Here is a 20,281-nt window from a genome sequence, read left to right as displayed (position 1 = left end):
TTGGCAATGATCACATAATTAGTGGGAATGCTGTGACTCAAGGCAGTCAGGTTCCACGGTGTCATACTGCTTTCCACTAAGTATGGGCTCAGTATGGGCCCAGAGGAAAAAGTGATTGATTTTGCCTGACAGATCAGGGAAGGCTTCATGGGGATGCTAGTCCTTCATGATGGAGCAAGAATATAATTTCACTGAATAAGGACATAAAGGCAGGAAGAACATTATGTACAAAGGCGTACAGCTTAGACAAAACGTAACTCATTCAAAAATTGTAAGTAAAACTAGAACAGAGGGTAGTGGCATAGGTGAAGCTAGCTAGTTAGGTAGAGGCCTGATCATAGAGGGCTTTGTTAAACAGTTGTTACTTTATTGTACAGAGCCATTGAAAAATTTTAAGTAGCAGAGTATAACACTCAGTGTTGTTCACATTTGAGAGGTGTAGAGGATGGATTAAAGTGAAGCTAGGTTAGAGGTGTTAAGCAATCATTTAGAGGACATGCAATAATTCAGGTGAGAAGTGATAGAAGGAAGACTTAAAAAATTTTTTTTAAAATAATTTGTTTCTTTTTTTTTTTTAAGATTTTATTTATTTATTTGACAGAGAGACAGCAAGAGAGGGAACACAGGCAGGGGGAGTGGGAAAGGGAGAAGCAGGCTCCCCGCAGAGCCTGATGCGGGGCTTGATCCCAGGACTCTGGGGCCATGACCTGAGCCAAAGGCAGATGCTTAATGACTGAACCAGAAGGAATAATAGACTTAATAAACTTTCAAAACGTTGATAACAGTTTGTTGGAGGTACGAATTTATTTGCCTGCTACAGTGTGATAGGTGGTATAGAGCTCTGCAAAAATTATTCTGTCTTCTAAATACTGGTTCAATATTTCACTCAGATTAAAGTTGGAATGTATTTAGTAGATTCAGCTTAGTTGAAGACACATCACAAAACAATTCCACAATTCAGCACAATTGTCATTCTCTGTCCAAGAGACTGGAAGAGCTAAAGGTCAGATTTGTGTGACTGCTAGCATTATAACAGTTATATTATTTAATCATTTAATTTCATAAGCACTTAATTCATATCATGTTGGGAAACAAAATTGGGAAAATTAGGGGAAAAACGTCTTCTGTGTTTGACTCCATATTTGATACTTTATAAGCCAACAAAAATAAGGATTTATTGAGGCTGTATTTTGTAAACATCTGATCCATGACATATTTTCCACTCAATTCATGTCTTTTACCAAGACATTGCTTTTATGAATTAATTTTGAGAGGCATAATTGGATGGTGTAAGTTCTGTTTTTCTTTAAAAAAAAATCACTAAATTTTAATTTTTTTAAGTTCATGCCATAACTGACAATTGTAATCATTGACTGAGTTTCTGGTTGAATAGCAATATGTGCTTTGGAGAAAATAAAATAGCAATATAATAAGTAGATTAAGAGAGGCTTCTCTTAGAAAAAGAAATTTGTGCTGAGATGTAAATGTTAAGAAGAATTCATTGTGCAAAGATTTCAGAGAAGAACCTTGCTGACACAGGAAACAGCTAGTTCCAAAGGCTCTAAGCTAAATGGTTTGTCATGTTTGAGGTTCAGAAAGAAGTCTAGTGTGGCTAGAGGATGGTGGGTAAGAAGAAGTGTAGAAGATGAGGTTGGAGACATAATTAGACATGGGCCAGATTATGAATTCTGATTGAATTTGGATTTGAAGTACAATTTGGATCTGAAGTACAAACAGGTGCCACTGGAGATGTTAAGCAGGAAAGAGAGATGATCTGATACAGGGTTTCTTTCTTTTTTTTTAATTTCTATGGCAGAATTTATTTATTTACTTATTTATATTTTGAGGGGGAGGGGCAAAGGTAGAGGGTAAATCTTTTTTTGTTGTTGTTCTTAAAAAAAATCATTATGGCCACTGAAAATAATGACTGGTGGGATAGTAATGGTATAGACCAGTGGAGGAAAAACTAGTACAGTAATTTGTGTCAGATGATGTTGATTTGGAATAGGCTGATGATGTTTGATATGGAGAGAGATGATGACTTTGGGATGTATTTTTAGAGGTGAAAAAGTCATGACTTACTAAAGGAAAGGAAAGATTCCAGAGTGACTCTTATGTGTCTGGCTAAATAACTCAGTATTATTTCCTAAATTGAGAAAGTGAGGTGGGGGGAAATAAATGGGTTTTGAGTCAAAAAAAGTTATGATTCAGATACATTAGTTTTGAGATCAGCATTCTAGTGAGGTGTTTATTAGGCAATTGAGTATAGAAGCTTGGAGCTCTGGGGAAAGGTCTGGGGTGGAAGTACAAAGTTGAGGATTATCAATATATTGATGATATTCTAAGCCTTGGGACTGGATTGACTTCCCTAAGGAGAGACTGTATTTAGAAAAAAGAGTAAAGCCTCAGGGCACTTAAAGATGTAGGGATCTGGCAGAGCAGCAGGAGTAAGAATCAGCAAAGGGAACTAAGGAGAAGCAGCTGCTGAACTTGTTGGAAAACTAGGAGAGTGGGAGATCGTGGATAGCAGTCAAGAGAAGACAGTGTATCATGAAGTTAGTTAATTCTTCATCTCATTTTCTTTCTTTCTTTTTTTCTAAATTGAAGTTTCCTTGACATACAATGTTGTATTTGTTTCAGGTATCACCATGATGATTCGACAATTCTGTATATTACATGATGCTCACCTTCATAAGTGTAGTTACCATCTGTCACCATACAGCATTATTACAATGTTATTGACTGCATTCCCTATGCTTTATTTTAATCCCTGTGATTTATTTACGACTAGAAATTTGTACCTCTTAATCTCCTTCACCTATTTTGCCAACCCCTCAGCACCCCCCTCCCCTCTGGCAACCACCAGTTTGTTCTCTGTATTTATGTTTCAGTTTGTTTGTTCACTTATTTTGTTTTTTAGATTCATAAGTGAAGTCATACAGTATTTGTCTTTCTCTGTCTGACATATTTCTCTTAGCATAATTTCTCTTAGCATAATAATATTTCTCTTAGCATAATATTTCTCTTCGCATCTCTTAGATGGACCTCTAAGTCCATCAATAAAAAAGAATGAGATCTTGCCATTCACGACAGTATGGATGGCGCCTTTGTTCACAACAGCATGGATGGCCCCTTTATATTTGCTTTTGTTTCCTTTGCCTGAACAGACATATCTAGAAAAACGTTGCTGAGGCCAGTGTCCAAGAGGTTACTTCCTATGTTGTTTTTTTTTTTTAAAGATTTTATTTATTTATTTGAGAGAGAGATAGAGCATAAGCAGGGGGAGCAGCAGGCAAAGGGAGAAACAGACTCCCTGCTGAGCAAGGAGCCTGATGTGGGGCTTGATCCCAGGACCCTGGGATTATGACCTGACCTGAAGGTAGACGCTTAACTGACTGAGCCACCCAGGTGCCCCTACTGCCTGTGTTTTCTTTTAGGAGATTTATAGTTCTAGGTCTCACATTTAAGTCTTTAGCCATTTTGAGTTTATTTTTGTATATGATGTAAGAAAGTGGTCCAGATTTATTCTTCGTGTAGCCATCCAGTTTTCCAAACATCATTTATTGAAGAGACCGTCTTTTCCCCATTGTATATTCTTGCCTTTTTTGTCATAGATTAATTGACCATATGAGTGTGGGTTTATTTGTAGGCTCGCTATCCTGTTCTGTTGATCTATATGTCTATTTTTGTGCCAGTACTATACTGTTTTGATTACTATAGCTTTGCAGCATAGCTTGAAATCTGGGATTGATATATAACCAGCTTTGTTCTCTTTCAAGATTGCTTTGGCTATTCAGGGTCTTTTGTGATTTCATACAAATTTTAGGATTATTTGTTCTAGTTCTGTGAAAAATACTGTTAGTATTTTGATAGGAATTGGATTGAATGTGTAGATTACTTTGGGAAGTGTGAATATTTTAACAATATTAATTTTTCCCTAATCTGTGAACATGGTATATTTTTTCCATTTGTTTATCATTTTCAGTTTCTTTCATTAATATCTTATAGTTTTCAGATTTTACAGGTCTTTTACCTTTTTGATTGAATTTATTTCTAGGTATTTTATTCTTTTTGATATAATTGTAAATTGTTTTCTTTTTTTTTAGATTTATTCATTTAATTTTTTTATCTTAGAGCACAGTGGGAGGGGCAGAGGGAGAGGGAGAGAGAATCTCAAGCAGACTCTTCACTGAGCCCAGAGTCCGAGGCTCCATCTCAGGACCTTGAGATCATGACCTGAGCCAAAACCAAGTGTCTGTCACTTAATGGATTGTGCCACTAAGGTGGCCCTGGATTATTTTCTTAATTCCTCTTTCTGCTGCTCTGTTATTGGTGTATAGGAAGGCAGCAGATTTCTGTTTACTAATTTTGTGTCCTGCAACTTTACTGAAATCATTTATTGGTTCTAATAGTTTTTGGTGGAGTCTTCAAGGTTTTCTATATGTAGCATCATGTCATCTGCAAATAGTGGCAGTTTTACTTCTTCTTCACCAATTTGGATGCCTTTTATTCCTTTTTCTTATTTGGCTGCGGTAGCTAGGACGTCCAGTATTATGTTGACTAAAAGTGAGTGTGGACATCCTTGTCTTGTTCCTGATCTTACAGGAAAAAATTTCAGGTTTTCACCATTGAATGTGATGTTAGCTGTGGGTTTTTCATATATAGGCTTTATTACGTTGAAGTATGTGAACCCACTTTGTTGACAGTTTTTATCATGAATGGATGTTGTACTTTATCAAATGTTTTTCTACATTTATTGAGCTGATTATATGTTTTTTTAATCCTTCATTTTGTTAATGTGATTTATCATGTTGATTGATTTGTAGATATTAAACCGTCCTTGCATCCCTGCAGTAAACTCAGTTGACTGTAGTCAGTGATCTTTTTAATGTATTGTTGAATTCCATTTGCTAAAATTTTGTTGAGGATTTTTGCATTCGTATCTATCAGGGATATTGACCTGTAATTTTTTTTTTTTTAATGTCTTTGTCTGGTTTCAGGGTAATGCTGACCTTGTAGAGTGGATTTGGAAATTTTCCTTCCACCTCTGTTTTTTGGAATAGTTTGAGGAGAATAGGTATTAACTCTTCTTTAAATGGTAGAACTCATCTGTGAAACCTTCTGGTCCTAGACTTTCATTTGTTGGGAGTTTTTTCAATTCAGTTTTGTTACTTGTAATCAGTCTGTTCATCTCTTTCTTCCTGATTCAGTCTTAAAAGATTGTATGTTTTTAGAAATTTTATCCATTTCTTTTAGGTTGTCCAATTTGTTGGCATATAATTTTTCATAGTAGTTTTTTATAATCCTTTTTATTTCTGTGGTATCCATTGTTACTTCTTTCATTTCTGGTTTTATTTATTTGAGTCCTCTCTCTCTTTTTTTTTTTTTTTTTAAAGATTTTATTTATTTATTTGACAGAGACAGCCAGCGAGAGAGGGAACACAAGCAGGGGGAGTGGGAGAGGAAGAAGCAGGCTCATAGCGGAGGAGCCTGATGTGGGGCTCAATCCCAGAATGCCGGGGTCACGCCCTGAGCCAAAGGCAGACGCTTAACCGCTGTGCCACCCAGGCGCCCCGAGTCCTCTCTCTTTTTTAATTTTTTTTTTAAAGATTTTATTTATTTATTTGACAGAGATAGAGACAGCCAGCGAGAGAGGGAACACAAGCAGGGGGAGTGGGAGAGGAAGAAGCAGGCTCATAGCAGAGGAGCCTGATGTGGGGCTTGATCCCAGAATGCTGGGATCACGCCCTGAGCCGAAGGCAGACGCTTAACCGCTGTGCCACCCAGGCGCCCCTACTCTCTCTTTTTTAAAAGATTTTTTTATTTATTTTAGAGAGAGAGAAAGAGAGAGTGCGGTGTGAGTGGGGAGAGGGGCAGAGGGAGAGAGAATCCCAAGCCGACTCCCTGCTGAGTGTGGAGCCCGATGTGGGGCTTGATCTCATGACCCATGAGATCATGACATGAGCCAAAATCACAAGTCAGATGCTTAACTACAAGACTGAGCCATTTATGTGTGCCCCCCCTTTTTTTGACGAGTCTTGCTAAAGGTTTGTCAATTTTGTTTATCTTTTTAGAGAACCAACTCTTAGTTTCATTGATCTATTGTTTTTTAGCCCATTTCATTTATTTCTGCTCTGCTCTTTATTATTTCTTTCCTTCTATTAACTTTGGGCTTTGTTTGTTGTTCTGTTTTTAGTTCCTTTAAGTTTGAGATTAGATTGTTTATTTAAGACTTTTCTTGTTTCTTGAGGCAGGCCTGTATCTCTGAAAGTTCCCTTTTAGAACTGCTGTTGCTGCATCCCAAATATTTTGAACTGCTGTGTTTCCATTTTTATTTGTCTCCAGGTAGTTTTTGATTTCCTCTTTGATTTCTTTATTGATCTATTGGTTGTTTAGTAGCATATTGTTTAGCCTTCACGTGTTTGTGTTTATTTCTTCATTTCTTTATTATAGCCCTGAACACTGTATATCATAATTTATCTGCTTAAGTCCCTCAGTGCTGGCCAGTAGAACATATTGGACTGTACAGTGAGGTAACTGCTAGCTATGTGTAGCTATTGAGTACTTTAAATGTGACTAGTGTTATTGAGAAATCAAATTTTAAATTTTATTTATAATTAGTTTAAATGTATATAGTCACGGCATAGATTGTGCATTAGATAGATGAACTCCTCCACAGAGACATTTTCTCTATCTTTGTGTCTTCAGAGTAAAGATAATGCCCTAGTTATAGTAGTGCTTTAGCAAATGTGAAGGGATTTGTGTTAAAAGATATGTTTTAGGTGATAATGTCTGTTTTACTCCTAAAGGGAATCTAAGCTGGGCTAGTCAAATGTATCTCATCTATTGATGTTGTGTTAGTTAGCTCTTGGTGCACTAATGGTGTGTAACAAACAACCCTAATCTCTCAGTGCTATATTATAACAACAAAACTCATTTCTTACTTGGTTATGACTTGGCTCTAGGTTGTCAGTTGGGTCCAGGCCTGCTCCATGTGTTCAGGCATGATGTCTTAGTGGGGTGCCAACATTCAAAAGGCTAAGCCAGACCTTGCAAGCACATTTAAAACCTCTGTTTGGGGGTGCCTGGGTGGCTTGGTCGGTTGAGTGTTCAGCTTTTGATTTCCACTCAGGTCATGATCTTGGGTTCCTGGGATGAGCCCTGCATCAGGCTCTAAGTCCAGTTCAGAGTCTACTTGTCCCTCTCTTTCCCTCTACTCCTCCCCCAACTCATGCGCTCCCTCTCTCTTTCAGTTTCTCTCTCTCTCAAATAAATAAAATCTTTGAAAATAAATTAAATAAAACCACTGTTTGTGTCATGTTTATTCACGTTGTGTTGACCAAAACAAGTCATGATTAGGCTCCAATATGACTGGAGTACAGAATCATTTTCTTCCCATGCAGGATGGGTAGAGAAGAGTGGATATTTATTAAGCAATAACAGTAACCATAGGTGAATGCTGGTTTTCTTTTTCTTGGAGTAGTGGTTCTCATCTGGGAATGATTTTGCCCCATAGGAGACATTTGGTATTGTCTGCAGATGTTTTTGATTGATACAACTGCTGGCATGGGGAGGATTGTAACTGACAACTAGTGGATAGAGACCAGAGATGCTGCTAAATATCCTGTAATGCACAGGACACTCCCTGCCCCTGAAAGAATTATCCAGTGCACGCTATCACTAGTGCCCAGGCTGAGAAGACTTGCCATAAAACAGTAGTTCTAAAAATTTAGCATGCATCAGAATCACCTATAGGATTTATTAAAATACAGACTCTCAAAGGGGTTAACTCTGAAAGTTTCTGATGTAGTAGGTCTAGAATTCCTAACAAGTTCCCAGATGACAATGATGCTGCTGGTCCAGGGACTATACTGTGAGAACCACTGCTTTAAGAATCAGTACATCGTATAAAAGTTTTTTTCTGGGTAATATCATTTGTGTGCATTATCATAGTACCTGTTAAAGCACTTATCACAGATTTGTCTTTTAGCTCTTTTGTTTGGACTAAAAGAATTGAGGTATAATACTGAGTGGGAAGCTTTGGAAAATAAGTTTACTCTATGAGTCATGGCGTTGGCACTTAAACAGATGTTTATAAAATGTTCTGTTTGTGAGACATATTTTGAAGAATTAGAAGCCGATAATCATACTTAGTACTCCAGAGGTGAAGATTTAGACTGATTGGTTCTTGACGGGATTGCAGAGATTGCGCCTACTTAGTTGTACCATTGTATTTTCATAAGCCGTATCTTAGAAACAAATTTAAAATGATTAGTCTTACTTGAGTTACAGGACATCTCTTATTCTGGATAAGTTATTCAGGTTTTTTGTTTAATGTTTATTTTGCTTGTTAAGAGCAAACACCATTCTATGAAATTCTTTGAGCTCCCACAGGTAAAATTGTGAAATGAAGAGAAAGAAAAACTACCCAAATAGCTAAAATAAAGTTAGTGACAAAAGGTCTTTTAATCATAGAACATTTAATGGTGGAGCTCTTAAGGAAGAGTCGTTTAATTGAGTTATCTTCTATTAGGGAACTCATAAGCTGGTAAGAAGAGAAAGAGATTTAAAATTTAAGAACTCTTTATATTGGTAGCAAAACAACTTTTTATCTTATAACTTGCAGAAATATATATTCTGGATTAGCCTTAAAAAGAATGTATAAAGAAAGAATAGAAGCATGGTCTAAGGTAGCACTGTCCAATAGAAGTATAATGCATGTTGGATGTGTAGTTTAAATTGTTCTAATAGGGGCGCCTGGGTGGCACAGCGGTTAGGCGTCTGCCTTCGGCTCAGGGCGTGATCCCGGCGTTACGGGATCAAGCCCCACATCAGCTCCTCCGCTATGAGCCTGCTTCTTCCTCTCCCACTCCCCCTGCTTGTGTTCCCTCTCTCGCCGGCTGTCTCTATCTCTGTCAAATAAATAAATAAAATCTTTAAAAAAAAATAAATTGTTCTAATAGCTACATTAAAAAGGATACATTGGTGAAATTAATTGTAATAATACGTTTTTAATCCAATATAAGTAGACTTATTATTAATGAGATATTTTATATTTCTTACTAGTCTTCAAAAACCAATATGTATAGCAAATCTAAAGTTGAACTAGCCATATTTCAAGTGTTCAGTGGCCATATGTGGCTAGTGGCTGCCATATTGTACAGCACAGATCTAAGAGTTACAGAGTGAATAATGGAGAGCTCAGTTTTTATATTTTAAGATTTTCTTTGGGGCAATAGAAAGCTATTTTTCGAACATTTGCCTTGGTCACTGTCTGAATTCAGACCCTGATCACTTGCAATGGCTTATCATGGCTTTCTCCCTTCCTGGCATTGAAGAATCTATCTAAAGATCCTAATCTGATTATTTCCTGATCATATGACTTACCTACTAAAAATTCTTCAGTAGGCTGATGTATTTTTCAAGATAATTTATACTTCATCTCTTAGCGCACTAGAGTCTGTATGATCTGACTCCTTTCATATGTGTCTGGCTTATTTCCTTATTCAACCCAATGTGTAGCCTTAGCTCCCAAAAGGGCCTACCTTTGTTTCCTATAGATTCCACTTCTCTTTTCCCAAGCCATTACATGTTTTTCTCTTTACTGAATGCTTTTTAACCTTGCTCTTTTATCTCTTTACCTAGCTAACTCCTATTAGTACTTCAGAATTCATTGTAAAAATTACTTTCTCGGGGAAAACCTCTCTCATTCACTAGTGTACACTGTAAAGGCAGCATGTGCAAATTTAAGATACAAATCACAGACTAGGGAGAGCATATTTGGATCACATGGAACAGACATAGGGTTAATATCTATAATAGTAGAAGAGTTGTAAATCAATAAAAAGACCAAAGTACAGTGAAAATATAGGAGAATATGAATAGGTATTTTCTATGAGAAGAAATATAAATGATCAATGAAAGTTTGAAATACAATTTTTCACCTATCAGGTTAGTAAATACTTTAAAGAATGATTGCATTTTAGCATGAGTACAGAGCAGACCTGTCTAACAGAAATTAATGCAAAACATATATGTAATTTAAAATTATCTAGTATCCATATTAAAATTTAAAAAGGTACAATTAACTTTTATAATTTATTTTGCCTCATGATGTCCAAAATGATTTCAATATCTAATCCGTATAAAAACTTATTAAATAGATATTTCATGTCTTTATATTAGGTCTTCAAAACCTAGTGTAAACATTTCAGGATACCCTAGTTTTTACAAGTTACGTAGAAGAATAGGTGTTTTTGTACATTATTGGTGAAGATGCATTTTGGAGATGAATTTGGCAATATTTGTGAAATTAAAAGTTTAAATGACCGAGGGTTCTAGTCCTAGAAATCCATCCTCCAGAAATACTAGTAGGGATTTAAAGATTATAATAGGTAGATGTTTACTGCAGTGTTGTTTGTAACAGGAAGACATTGGAAATAGCCTAAATGTCCTGTAGGGGTTTCGTTAAATAATTATGGTATTTCCAGACAGTGAGATACTGTATAACCATTAAAAAATTTGGGAGCTGTTTAGGTTAACTGAGTTTTTATAGGAGTTAAATAAATATTAACACGATATAATCATGTAAAATACTTAGAATGTGTCTGGCACCTAGTAAATGTGATATCAGTGTTTGCTACTATTATTATTAATTATTATTATTGATATGGAAGAATCTTCCAGATATGTTAAGTGAAAAAGAAATGCAAAGTGTAGAACTATGTATGGTATATGTCATTATTTGTGTAGAGGGGAAAAAAGAATATATATGTATTTGCTTGTATATGTGTACTGTATCTGTGAAAGAGTATGTAAAAAACTGATAGCAGTGGTTATATTTGGAGAGAGAAATTAGATAGTGGGGGGGGGGGTATAGAGACTTTCCACAGTGTTCTTTTTTCTACCTTTTGAATTTGATCCATGATGAGTATAGTACGTAGAGAAAAAATTAAAATGTAAGTTAAATTTATTTCTCTTAAATGTTTTTGAGAAATCCACACTTTACCATTAAATTATTTCTATAATTAATATGCATTATTATGGTTTTAATCAAGAAAAAACAATACAGGATATTTTTACTTCAGTTAATGTGGAATGACTAGATGATATGAGATTCTGGGCAAATTTAATTTTTGATTAATCAAAAACAGTTTCAAAATGTATATGACTTCTGAAAATATTTCTAAGTTGTCCTTTTTGTTGTCACAAGAAAGATATATGGCATATTGAACTTAATGCAATCTGATTTTACAGGACATGAGGATCATTTCTACCTACCACCTTGTAGAAAGTGTAAAAAACTGGGTTTGAATACATGTTGTCTCTAGAGTATATTTCAAAGACATTCTTTAAAAATTAAAGCCGACAACCAAGAACACTTGCCCTAATATAAACTTTTGTCTGTGCAAGCGATATTCTAAGAGTTGAGGTCTGGTAAAGAGGATGGAAGAATTCTAGTTAATTTAAATTTTACAGTATTGACCATCCTGTTCATCACATTTTCTGGACCAATGTGAATGGTAATTTTATATTTGGAATATATAGCTCTTTCTTGTTCGTGAAAACTTACTGTCACTTGTGTTTTAGGATTTGGAGTGGATCAGTTACGAGATGACAATCTTGAAACTTATTGGCAATCAGATGGCTCCCAGCCTCATTTAGTAAACATCCAATTCAGGTAATACATTTTTGGATTATTCGATTTGTGTAGGTTAAGTGGACAAAGTGATCTATTGAAAGAAATACAGAAATTATAGTGAAATGCACCTAACTCTGGTTTTTATATAAGCCTTAAAATTATTTTTCTACTTCTCTAGATTGTGTTTTAAGTTTACTCAGTCTTGTCTTTTGTGAATTCTTTATAGTACTTGACACAGTTCCTTTTGCATAGAGATGCTTTTCAGTGTGATTTATTTTGAAAAATATGCTTTGCTTGTGACCCAAAGCAATGAATGCCTTAATTCATTGCATTAACTACATTTGTAGTGATATAGTAAGTTCTTTAGGTATAGTCTATTCATGTAATTCTCAAATTTGTATTTCCATTTGGAAAAAAAATTATTTTAACCTAGAACCTCTAAGGACATTTTCAGTTTTGAAATGCTTACTTTCTTGGGGAAAGGAAAATGACCATATGTTTTTCAACTGCTTTGAATTTATTGAGATAGATGGAAACCAGCTAACTTGGTTATCTTGCCTCCTTTATATCATCTATTTTAACATTTTATAGCAATGTATTTTTAGTTGGCTTTTCTTTTTCTTGAATCTACAACCCCGAGATCAAGAGTCACATGCTCTACTGACTGAGCCACCAGGGGCCCCTTTAGTTTGTTTTTCTCACTGAGGGTACAGATAAGCAATTTCTTTTTTCTTTTCTTTTTTTTTAAGATTTATTTATTTGAGAGAGAGAGTGTGAGTGAGTGCACAGAGGGCGAGGGAGAAGCAAACTCCCTGCTGAGCACGGAGTCCATTATGGGGCTTGATTCCAGGACCCTGGGATCATGCATGACCTGAGCCGCAGGCAGACTCTTAATTGACTGAGCCACATAGGTGCCACAGATGAGCAAATTTCTTATGAAAAAGCCAGATAATAAGCATTTTATGCCTTCTGGGCTATTGGGTCTCTGTTGCAACTGCTCAGGCCATTATTGCATGAAAGCAGCCATAGGCAATGCACACTGGCTAAATTTAACTATACTTATTAAACTTCATCTTAAAAAAGTAGGTGGTGAGCAGAGTTCACCCAGTGGGTTGTAGTATGCCAACTCCTGTCCTTGTGTATTCAATATGTATATACCAGAAATAAAAACAGCACCTGATATTTTTTAAAGACTTAAAATATCAGATACTTTGCTAACATGCGTTACCCATTCATTTCATTTAACCTTTACAGCTATTTTTATCCTTATTTTATAGTCTCAGAAGCAGCTAAGATAAATTAAGTAACTTACCCAAGGTTACACAGCAAATAAAAGTGGCAGAATTGCAACTGAACACAAGTACTCTGACCCCAGAGCCTGTGCTTTTAACCATTATACTATATAGCCTAGGGTAAATTTCGTTTCCGTGAGAATAAAAGCTATCCATTACTTAAAACTGGTATAATGAGTGTCCTAATTTAATTGTATTATATTAGAATAGCAGGATTTTTTTTTTTTTTAGCAAATACAATTATATACAGAAGGCCAGTGTTTTGAACAAATAATAATAAAACATCTGTTCCATATATTGAGCATTAAGAGTGTCAGGTATTGCATTATCTCATTAAAAGTTTAAATTAAATATTTAATAGTTGTTAATATATATCATTTGTAAATGGTCCTCAGGACATCTTTGTAAGATGTAGGTACTATCATTTTTCTCATTTTAGAGATGAAAAAGCTAAAACTTAGAAAAATTAACTAACTTATTCAGGTCACACCTATGTGATTTAGTAGTCCTGACTTCAAAAACATTTTATAGTTAGTATTCAGCTGTTTCTCAACCACACTTACTAAAACAGTCAGGAACTTAAGGCCCTCCCTGCTTAACTCAGCCCTTGCCCTGGCTAGGGAAGCCTAAGGCTTTGAGGAACACGTTTTTAAATAAGTGTTTTAGGAAAAGGGAAATTGATTAAGAATTTTGAAACAATCTCAGACTTAAAGAAAAGTTCCAAGTACAGAACAATTTTTTTCCCTGAATTGTTTCAAAGTAAGTTGCCAGTGTATGTCTCAGCTCTCCAGGATGCTTTTTGTATGTCATTCCTATAAAGAAAGACATTCTTCTACATGACCACAATACACCCTTAGGAAATTAACATTGATACATTTAATTCTACTACCCCATTCCTGTTCTACCAATTGTGCCAGTAAAGTTGAATCACAGGTTGAATTTGGATGTCCCTTCTCTTTACTCTCCTTTAATCTGGAACATTTCTTCACTCTTTATTTGACTCGGCACTTTTGGAGATTATAGGCCATTTATTTTAAAGAATGTCCCTTAATTTTGGTTTCTTTGATCTTCACGAGTAACTTCAGGTTGTACATCTTTAGGAAAAGTAGCACAGAAGTGATGTTCTCTGCTTGTCATTGCATCTTACTACTTGGGGTACATGATTTGCATTTTGTCCCATTACTGATGATGTTTACTTCTATCATATGATTAAGGTATTATCTACCCAACTTCTCCACTGAAAAGTTTCCTTCATTTTATTCAAAATTATTACTATCAGCATGGACTCAGAGTTTAACTGTTTTACTCACCCGCTTTAAATCTATTATTATCATTTCTGTCATCACTCAAATTGCCTCAGATTTGGCCAGTGGGAGTCCCCTCCAGTTGACACTATTACCTTTTGACAGTCTCTGATTATTTGAGCAATTTTTTTTGTTCTGGCACAAGATTGTGTGCCCCATTTCTCCAAGATCGGGTGTGTTGTAGTGGAGAATAGTAGTTAGAAACCAGATCTTGTGGGGCGCTTGGGTGGCTTAGTCGGTTAAGCATCTGACTCTTGATTTCAGCTCAGGTCCTGATCTCAGAGTCGTGAGATTAAGCCCCACGTTGGGCTCCCTGCTCAGCGGTGAGTCTGCTTGAGTTTCTCTCTCTCCCTCTGCCCCCCACCCTTGCACACTCTCTCTCAAATAAATAAATCAAGAAAAATAAAAGAAAGAAAGAAATCAGGTCTGGTACATTGAGCATACCCAGTACACAACATCTTGTATGGGGTGTGCTCATTGCTATGGGATGTTGCTATTTCTTTCTTTTCTTTTCTTTTTTTTAAAGATTTTATTTATTTATTTGACAGAGATAGAGACAGCCAGCGAGAGAGGGAACACAAGCAGGGGGAGTGGGAGAGGAAGAAGCAGGCTCATAGCGGAGGAGGCTGATGTGGGGCTCGATCCCATAACGCCAGGATCGCTGAGCCGAAGGCAGACGCTTAACCGCTGTGCCACCCAGGCGCCCCGGGATGTTGCTATTTCTGAGCCTTCTCAGTAAGGGGATATATGTACAAAACATACATACATGAACATATTTATGTCTGTATTTATTTCTCTGTCTTCACACATATACAAATCATAAACTTATACCAACACTTCCAATTCTAATCCAGAGTAAACAGGGTTTATTTTAGTTTTTTCTCTTTCTATTCATAAGCCAACCTTCTTTATGAATGAGAACCTGGTTGGTTCTCTTCTCCTTCCTTGCTTATCTCATTAATCCCCCTGTATGTAACCAGTCTTCCATTTCTCTCATTGTCCCCTCCCCAACACAGATACCCCTTCACCCCACCTAGGCTCTCAACCTGTCCTGTCCTGTTTTCTTTTCATTCTGTTTTCCCCTATTTGCAGATACCTTTTTTCCTGGTCTGGGCACTGGCATCTTACATCAGTCACTCCCTTGTGTGGGATGTTCTCTTCAGCTCACTTGGGCTTTGATGTTGCATGGCAGGCCACTTTTCCAACCCTTCTTGGTTCCAGAACCTCACTGTATGGTATGAATGCCCTCTTTTATCTGCCTTTGGGCTTGACAGTCCATAATAGGCTACCTTATAATGTAGATGACTTCTCGCTCCACAAAGGCTCTTATATGCTGTATTGGGCCACCTTGTGGTGTGGATGTCTTCATCACCCCACTCAGGCTCTAACACCCCATGCCTGGGTGCTGTCCTCTTCAGAGGTTCTGCTCACTTCCATATGGGCTCTGACACTCTGTACAACACTTGATCCCTTACCCTGTGTGAATGCACTCCTCACTTTGAACAGGCTCCAATATCCCATTTTTGTGCACATGCCTATCTTGCTTGGTCCTTTCTAACAGCTTTAGGACTAAATCATTCAGAAAGGGGAAGTGCTTTTTATATAAAAAACAAAGGAGGTTCTTTTTTATATAAAAGTTTTGTATTAAAGTGGTTTCTAAAATCAAAGTGACCTTGGACACTCGTCCCTGTATTAGTGGATAATAAACTATTATATTTTAAATAAATGAAATAATAGTAAACTATAATTCTATACTTAATCTGCATCCCTCTGTCCCCCTTTTCAAAAAAAAAAAATCATAAGTTCAAGATGGGAAAGAAGGACAAACGAAGAAGTGCAAAGGATCTTTAGTAATTTTGGTTGACAGTAAGTTTAATCTTAGTTAATGTAGTGAGTTACCTATCAGAAAAATTTGGGGGGCTCCTGGGTGGCTCAGTCAGTTAAGCCTCTGCCTTTGGCTTGGGTCATGATCCCAGAGTCCTGGGATCCAGCCCCATGTCGGGGGTCACTGCTCAGTGGGGAACCTGCTTCTCCTCCTCCTCCTCACATGTGCACTCTCTGTTACTGTCTCATTCTCTCTCTCAAATAAATAAAATCCTAAAAAAAATTTTTTTTTGAATCTGGGTATTTACCTGGTACAGATGATTAGATCTTTTGACCCTCTAAGCTCATTTTTAGCCCTATGGGCTTATGATTCTGATTATGTCTAATTAAAATACGTTATTTTTTACTTTGGTATATGCTTACTGTGCTACTTTGTGAAATAGCTTTAAATGTTAGACTATCTCTAAATTCAGGAATAGACACACTAGCAACTGAAGTGTCATGTAGGGCTCATGTATTCAACATCCACTTTTTTTTTTTTAAAGAGTTTATTTATTAGAGAGAGATCAAGAGAGAGAGTGAGAGACCATGAGTGGAGGGGGGGGGAGCAGAGGGAGAGGGAGAAGTAGACTCCCCACTGAGCCAGAAGCCCAATGTGGGACTTGATCCCAGGGGTCCGGGATCATGATCTGAGCCAAAGGCAGATGCTTAACCGACTGAGCCACCCAGGGGCCCCTCAGCATCCACTTTTATTTGGAAAACTTTCATATTTCTCTGCTTTTCTTTAGAGGAATGTACTGTTTCTACAGCCTTGCCAGAAATTTACAAAGAAATAATCTTCATGAAAATTTGAATTAGATTTAAAACTGTTATCTGTTAAATAAATGAAGAGAAAAGACTCACCTCCCAAAAGAAAGAATCTCGGCAGTTAGGGAAAAAATGCTAAGGCAAAGAAGGGAAAGGGACATACATCCTAAAAAAATGAAATATCCTTTGAGTGAATAATGCTGTAATTAAATGGAAAATTGGGAAGTTTTTTGCCTCTTCTGTTTATAAAGGCAGTACTCTTGGGAAGAATTTTTAAATTTGTTAATAATTGTCAAAGAAAAATTAGTGTAGTTTAATATGGAACATTTAAAGTACATACCAGTTTAAAAGGGTAAGTAGTAAAATATTAAGCTGAGCAGGAACAAAATAAAATTTCTGCTTGTTTTTGGTTTGCCTTCATGAAAATTTCTGCAAATTTTATTAAATATGATCTCGTCATTTTTATCATGATGATAAAAAATATATGCCATTCATAATTATATACCATTTATAATGATTTTCATGTCATGAGGAAATTTATTGAAATAGTGAAAAACAGAAGAATGATGAGTAAAATACTGAAAGTTATAGTGGCTTGTTTTGTTTTGAAGAGAAAGGTTGATAGTTTAACAGTGAGATAAATGATAACCCCCCCCCCAAATAAACATTTCCTAGAATCTAGTTGAAGGGGAGAGCATTGATAGTCATAAATTCCAGTATCATTTAAAACACTGAACAAAAAGAACTTTATAAATTTAATAATAACGTTCACACACACATGTATCAACGCATGTATGGTTATAAGTTAAGTCAAATTATACAAATTAGTTTCCCCATTTCCCCAAATTGCTGACTGTTCATAACTTTTATGCTTTAGAAAATTTTATAAAGTCTATACTTTTTGCTCCATCATCTCTGTTGATTAGTTTTAGGTTTGTAAACAATACCCATTAACAGGTGAACACCAGGACCTAGCTCATGGCAGCACTGTAGTTTCACACTTAGACATCTTTGTTAAAAAGGATTTGTACAGTTATTGTATAGTTTATTGCATTTCTTCCTTATTTTCAAAAAGTAGAGCAAATGGAAAAATCAAAGTGCTGATGCCATTAAAAATATATTAGGTACTAAGCTTCTTAATAATTTAAGACAATTGCAACTGCATTAGAAATTGTTTATCTCAACCAGATATTTATTGGACTTTCCCAGTCAACTACACATTGAATTATGAATGCAACAAAATTAAAGGAAGTGTTTGAAATTTATTGTCAGAGATTATGACTAAAACATGTGATATAATTTAGGATTGGATAATTTTTTTTAGCTCTTAAGAACTGACTTTCATACTGCCATTATGTAAGCTCCGTGTTTAATTTTCTTCCATTTGCTTTCCATATATGTGTTCATGAGTACTTTATGTACTAAAGAAAGGACTGTGTATTGAAAAAAAATTATATTACAAATAAGAGTGAAAGAGGTTCAGTGTGGACTTTATGCAGTTGACCCTTGCACAACACAAGGAGTTAGGGGCTCCCCTGCACCTGTAACTTTTGAATCCCCAAAAACTTAACTACTAATAGCCTGCTGTTGACTGGAATCCTTATCGATAATATAGATGATTAAAACATAGTATTATGTTATGTGCATCATACACTGTATTCTTACAATAAAGTAGGCTAGAAAAAAGAAAATGTTACTAAGAAACTCATAAGGAAGAGAAAATACATTGACAGTGTTGTATTTATTGAAAAAAATCTAAGAATGAGTGGACCTGTACAGTTTAAACTCATGTTATTCAAGGGTCAACTGTATTTTGTTAACATCATACAGAATATTTGACTCCGTAGATGTTCTTCCCTTTACAGAGAAATAAGCAACTTTTAATTCTGTAGCAGTTTCTTCACTAGTTGAACATGTAGATTTTAGGAATAACTGGTATGTGTTTATTGATGTGTGGAGATGGACTTGAAGTATGTAATAACAAAGTAGCATTTACTTTTATACCTCATTGTTCTTTTTAATTATTTAATTCATTGTTCTTTAAAAAATTCTTTTTAATTTTAATCTTTCCTTGCCCTGGATGAGAACTTTGTAGGAAATAGGTATGACATTTTTGGGTAATATATACAGTTCTCTGTTCATTTCAAATAGCAAAACAGACTAGAAATTAAAACATTCCATCCTAGCTGTAATGAAATAAGCTAGTAGTCCTAGCTAATAGTGAAAGCCTCAGACTTGCTTGTTTTTTTTAAGATTTCTTCCTCTCCTTAAGCTTCAGTCTATTGTAAATGGAATAAGAAGATGTGGTTTGCTTCTCTTTCCATACGTAGGTTTTATTTGTCTTCTTCCATATTTTTAACTAATTCTGAACTCTCCAGGCCTGCAGGGATGGGAATGGAGAAGGAAAACGTATAATTGCTAATTCTGTCTTTGTGATCTAGCACTGGTGCTCTCTTTACTTGGCTGTATGTTTAAAGCGAATCTGTCTTATGGATGCTTTTGTGGGTTGAGAGAATCTACTTCCACAATCACTTAATGCTATACATGATTCACCTGCAATTCTCTTAATAAAGGTGCATTTATCATTTACTCCTTCCTCAAATCCTAGGCCTCTGGTGATACCTGTAGCTTCCTGCTGAGGAGTGTTCTTTCTTTCTGGACAGAAATTAATATTACTCTTTAGGTTATCAGGTTGATGAAGTTCCCTTCTATTTCTAGTATGCTGAGGCTTTTTAAAAAAATAAATAGGTATTGGAATTTCTCAAATGCTATTTCTATGATCATATGGTTTCTTCTTTAGTTTGTTGAGATGGCAAATTTCATTGATATTTTTATCGTAAAATATACATAACATTTACCATTTTAAGTGTATAGTTCGGTGGTATTAAGTACATTCACATTTTTATACCATCACCCACTGTCCATATCTAGAACTTATCATTCCAAACCAAAACGCTAGACCCATTAAACAATAACTCTCCATTCCTTCCTTTCCCCAGTTGATGATCAACACTGTTATGCTTTTCTTTCTCTGTTTTTAACGGTTTTTCTTTTTCTGTATTAATCTGTACTTAACCTCTCTATGTATTTAACTATTCTAGGTATCTCAAATAAATGGAATCATATAGTATTTGTCCTCTGGTATCTAGCTTAACTTAGCATGTTTTCAAGGTCCATCCATGTTGTAGCATGTATCAGAATTTCATTTCCTTTTGAGTCTGAAAAATATTCCATTGTATGTATATACCACATTTTGTTTATTCATTCATCCATCAATGGTGTTTGGGTTTTTTTCACCTTATGGCTATTGTAAATAATGCTGCTGTGAACATGGGTGTACAAGTATCTGTTTTGAGTCTTGGCTTTCAGTTATTTTTGTGAATATACTCGGAAGTGGAATTGTCTGGTCAGTG

The 20,281-nt window shown here is 35.7% G+C and overlaps 1 protein-coding gene across 2 annotated transcripts in view; it reads left to right on the top strand.

Moving 5' to 3' along the window:
* Positions 1 to 20,281, top strand: part of ANAPC10 (anaphase promoting complex subunit 10) — a 90,416-nt gene that overhangs the window by 13,227 nt on the left and 56,908 nt on the right. For both annotated transcript variants that reach the window (XM_008685439.2, XM_040626339.1), the window contains exon 3: positions 11,590 to 11,680. In XM_008685439.2, coding sequence (XP_008683661.1) covers positions 11,590 to 11,680 — 91 coding nt within the window. The remainder of the gene's footprint in view (positions 1 to 11,589; positions 11,681 to 20,281) is intronic.

The sequence above is a fragment of the Ursus maritimus genome, unplaced genomic scaffold, assembly GCF_017311325.1.
Source record: "Ursus maritimus isolate PB19 unplaced genomic scaffold, ASM1731132v1 scaffold_11, whole genome shotgun sequence".
In the NCBI taxonomy this organism is placed as follows: Eukaryota; Metazoa; Chordata; class Mammalia; order Carnivora; family Ursidae; genus Ursus; species Ursus maritimus.
The sequence above is the reverse complement of the archived record's forward strand: the minus strand, read 5'-3'. Positions and strand labels throughout refer to the sequence as shown.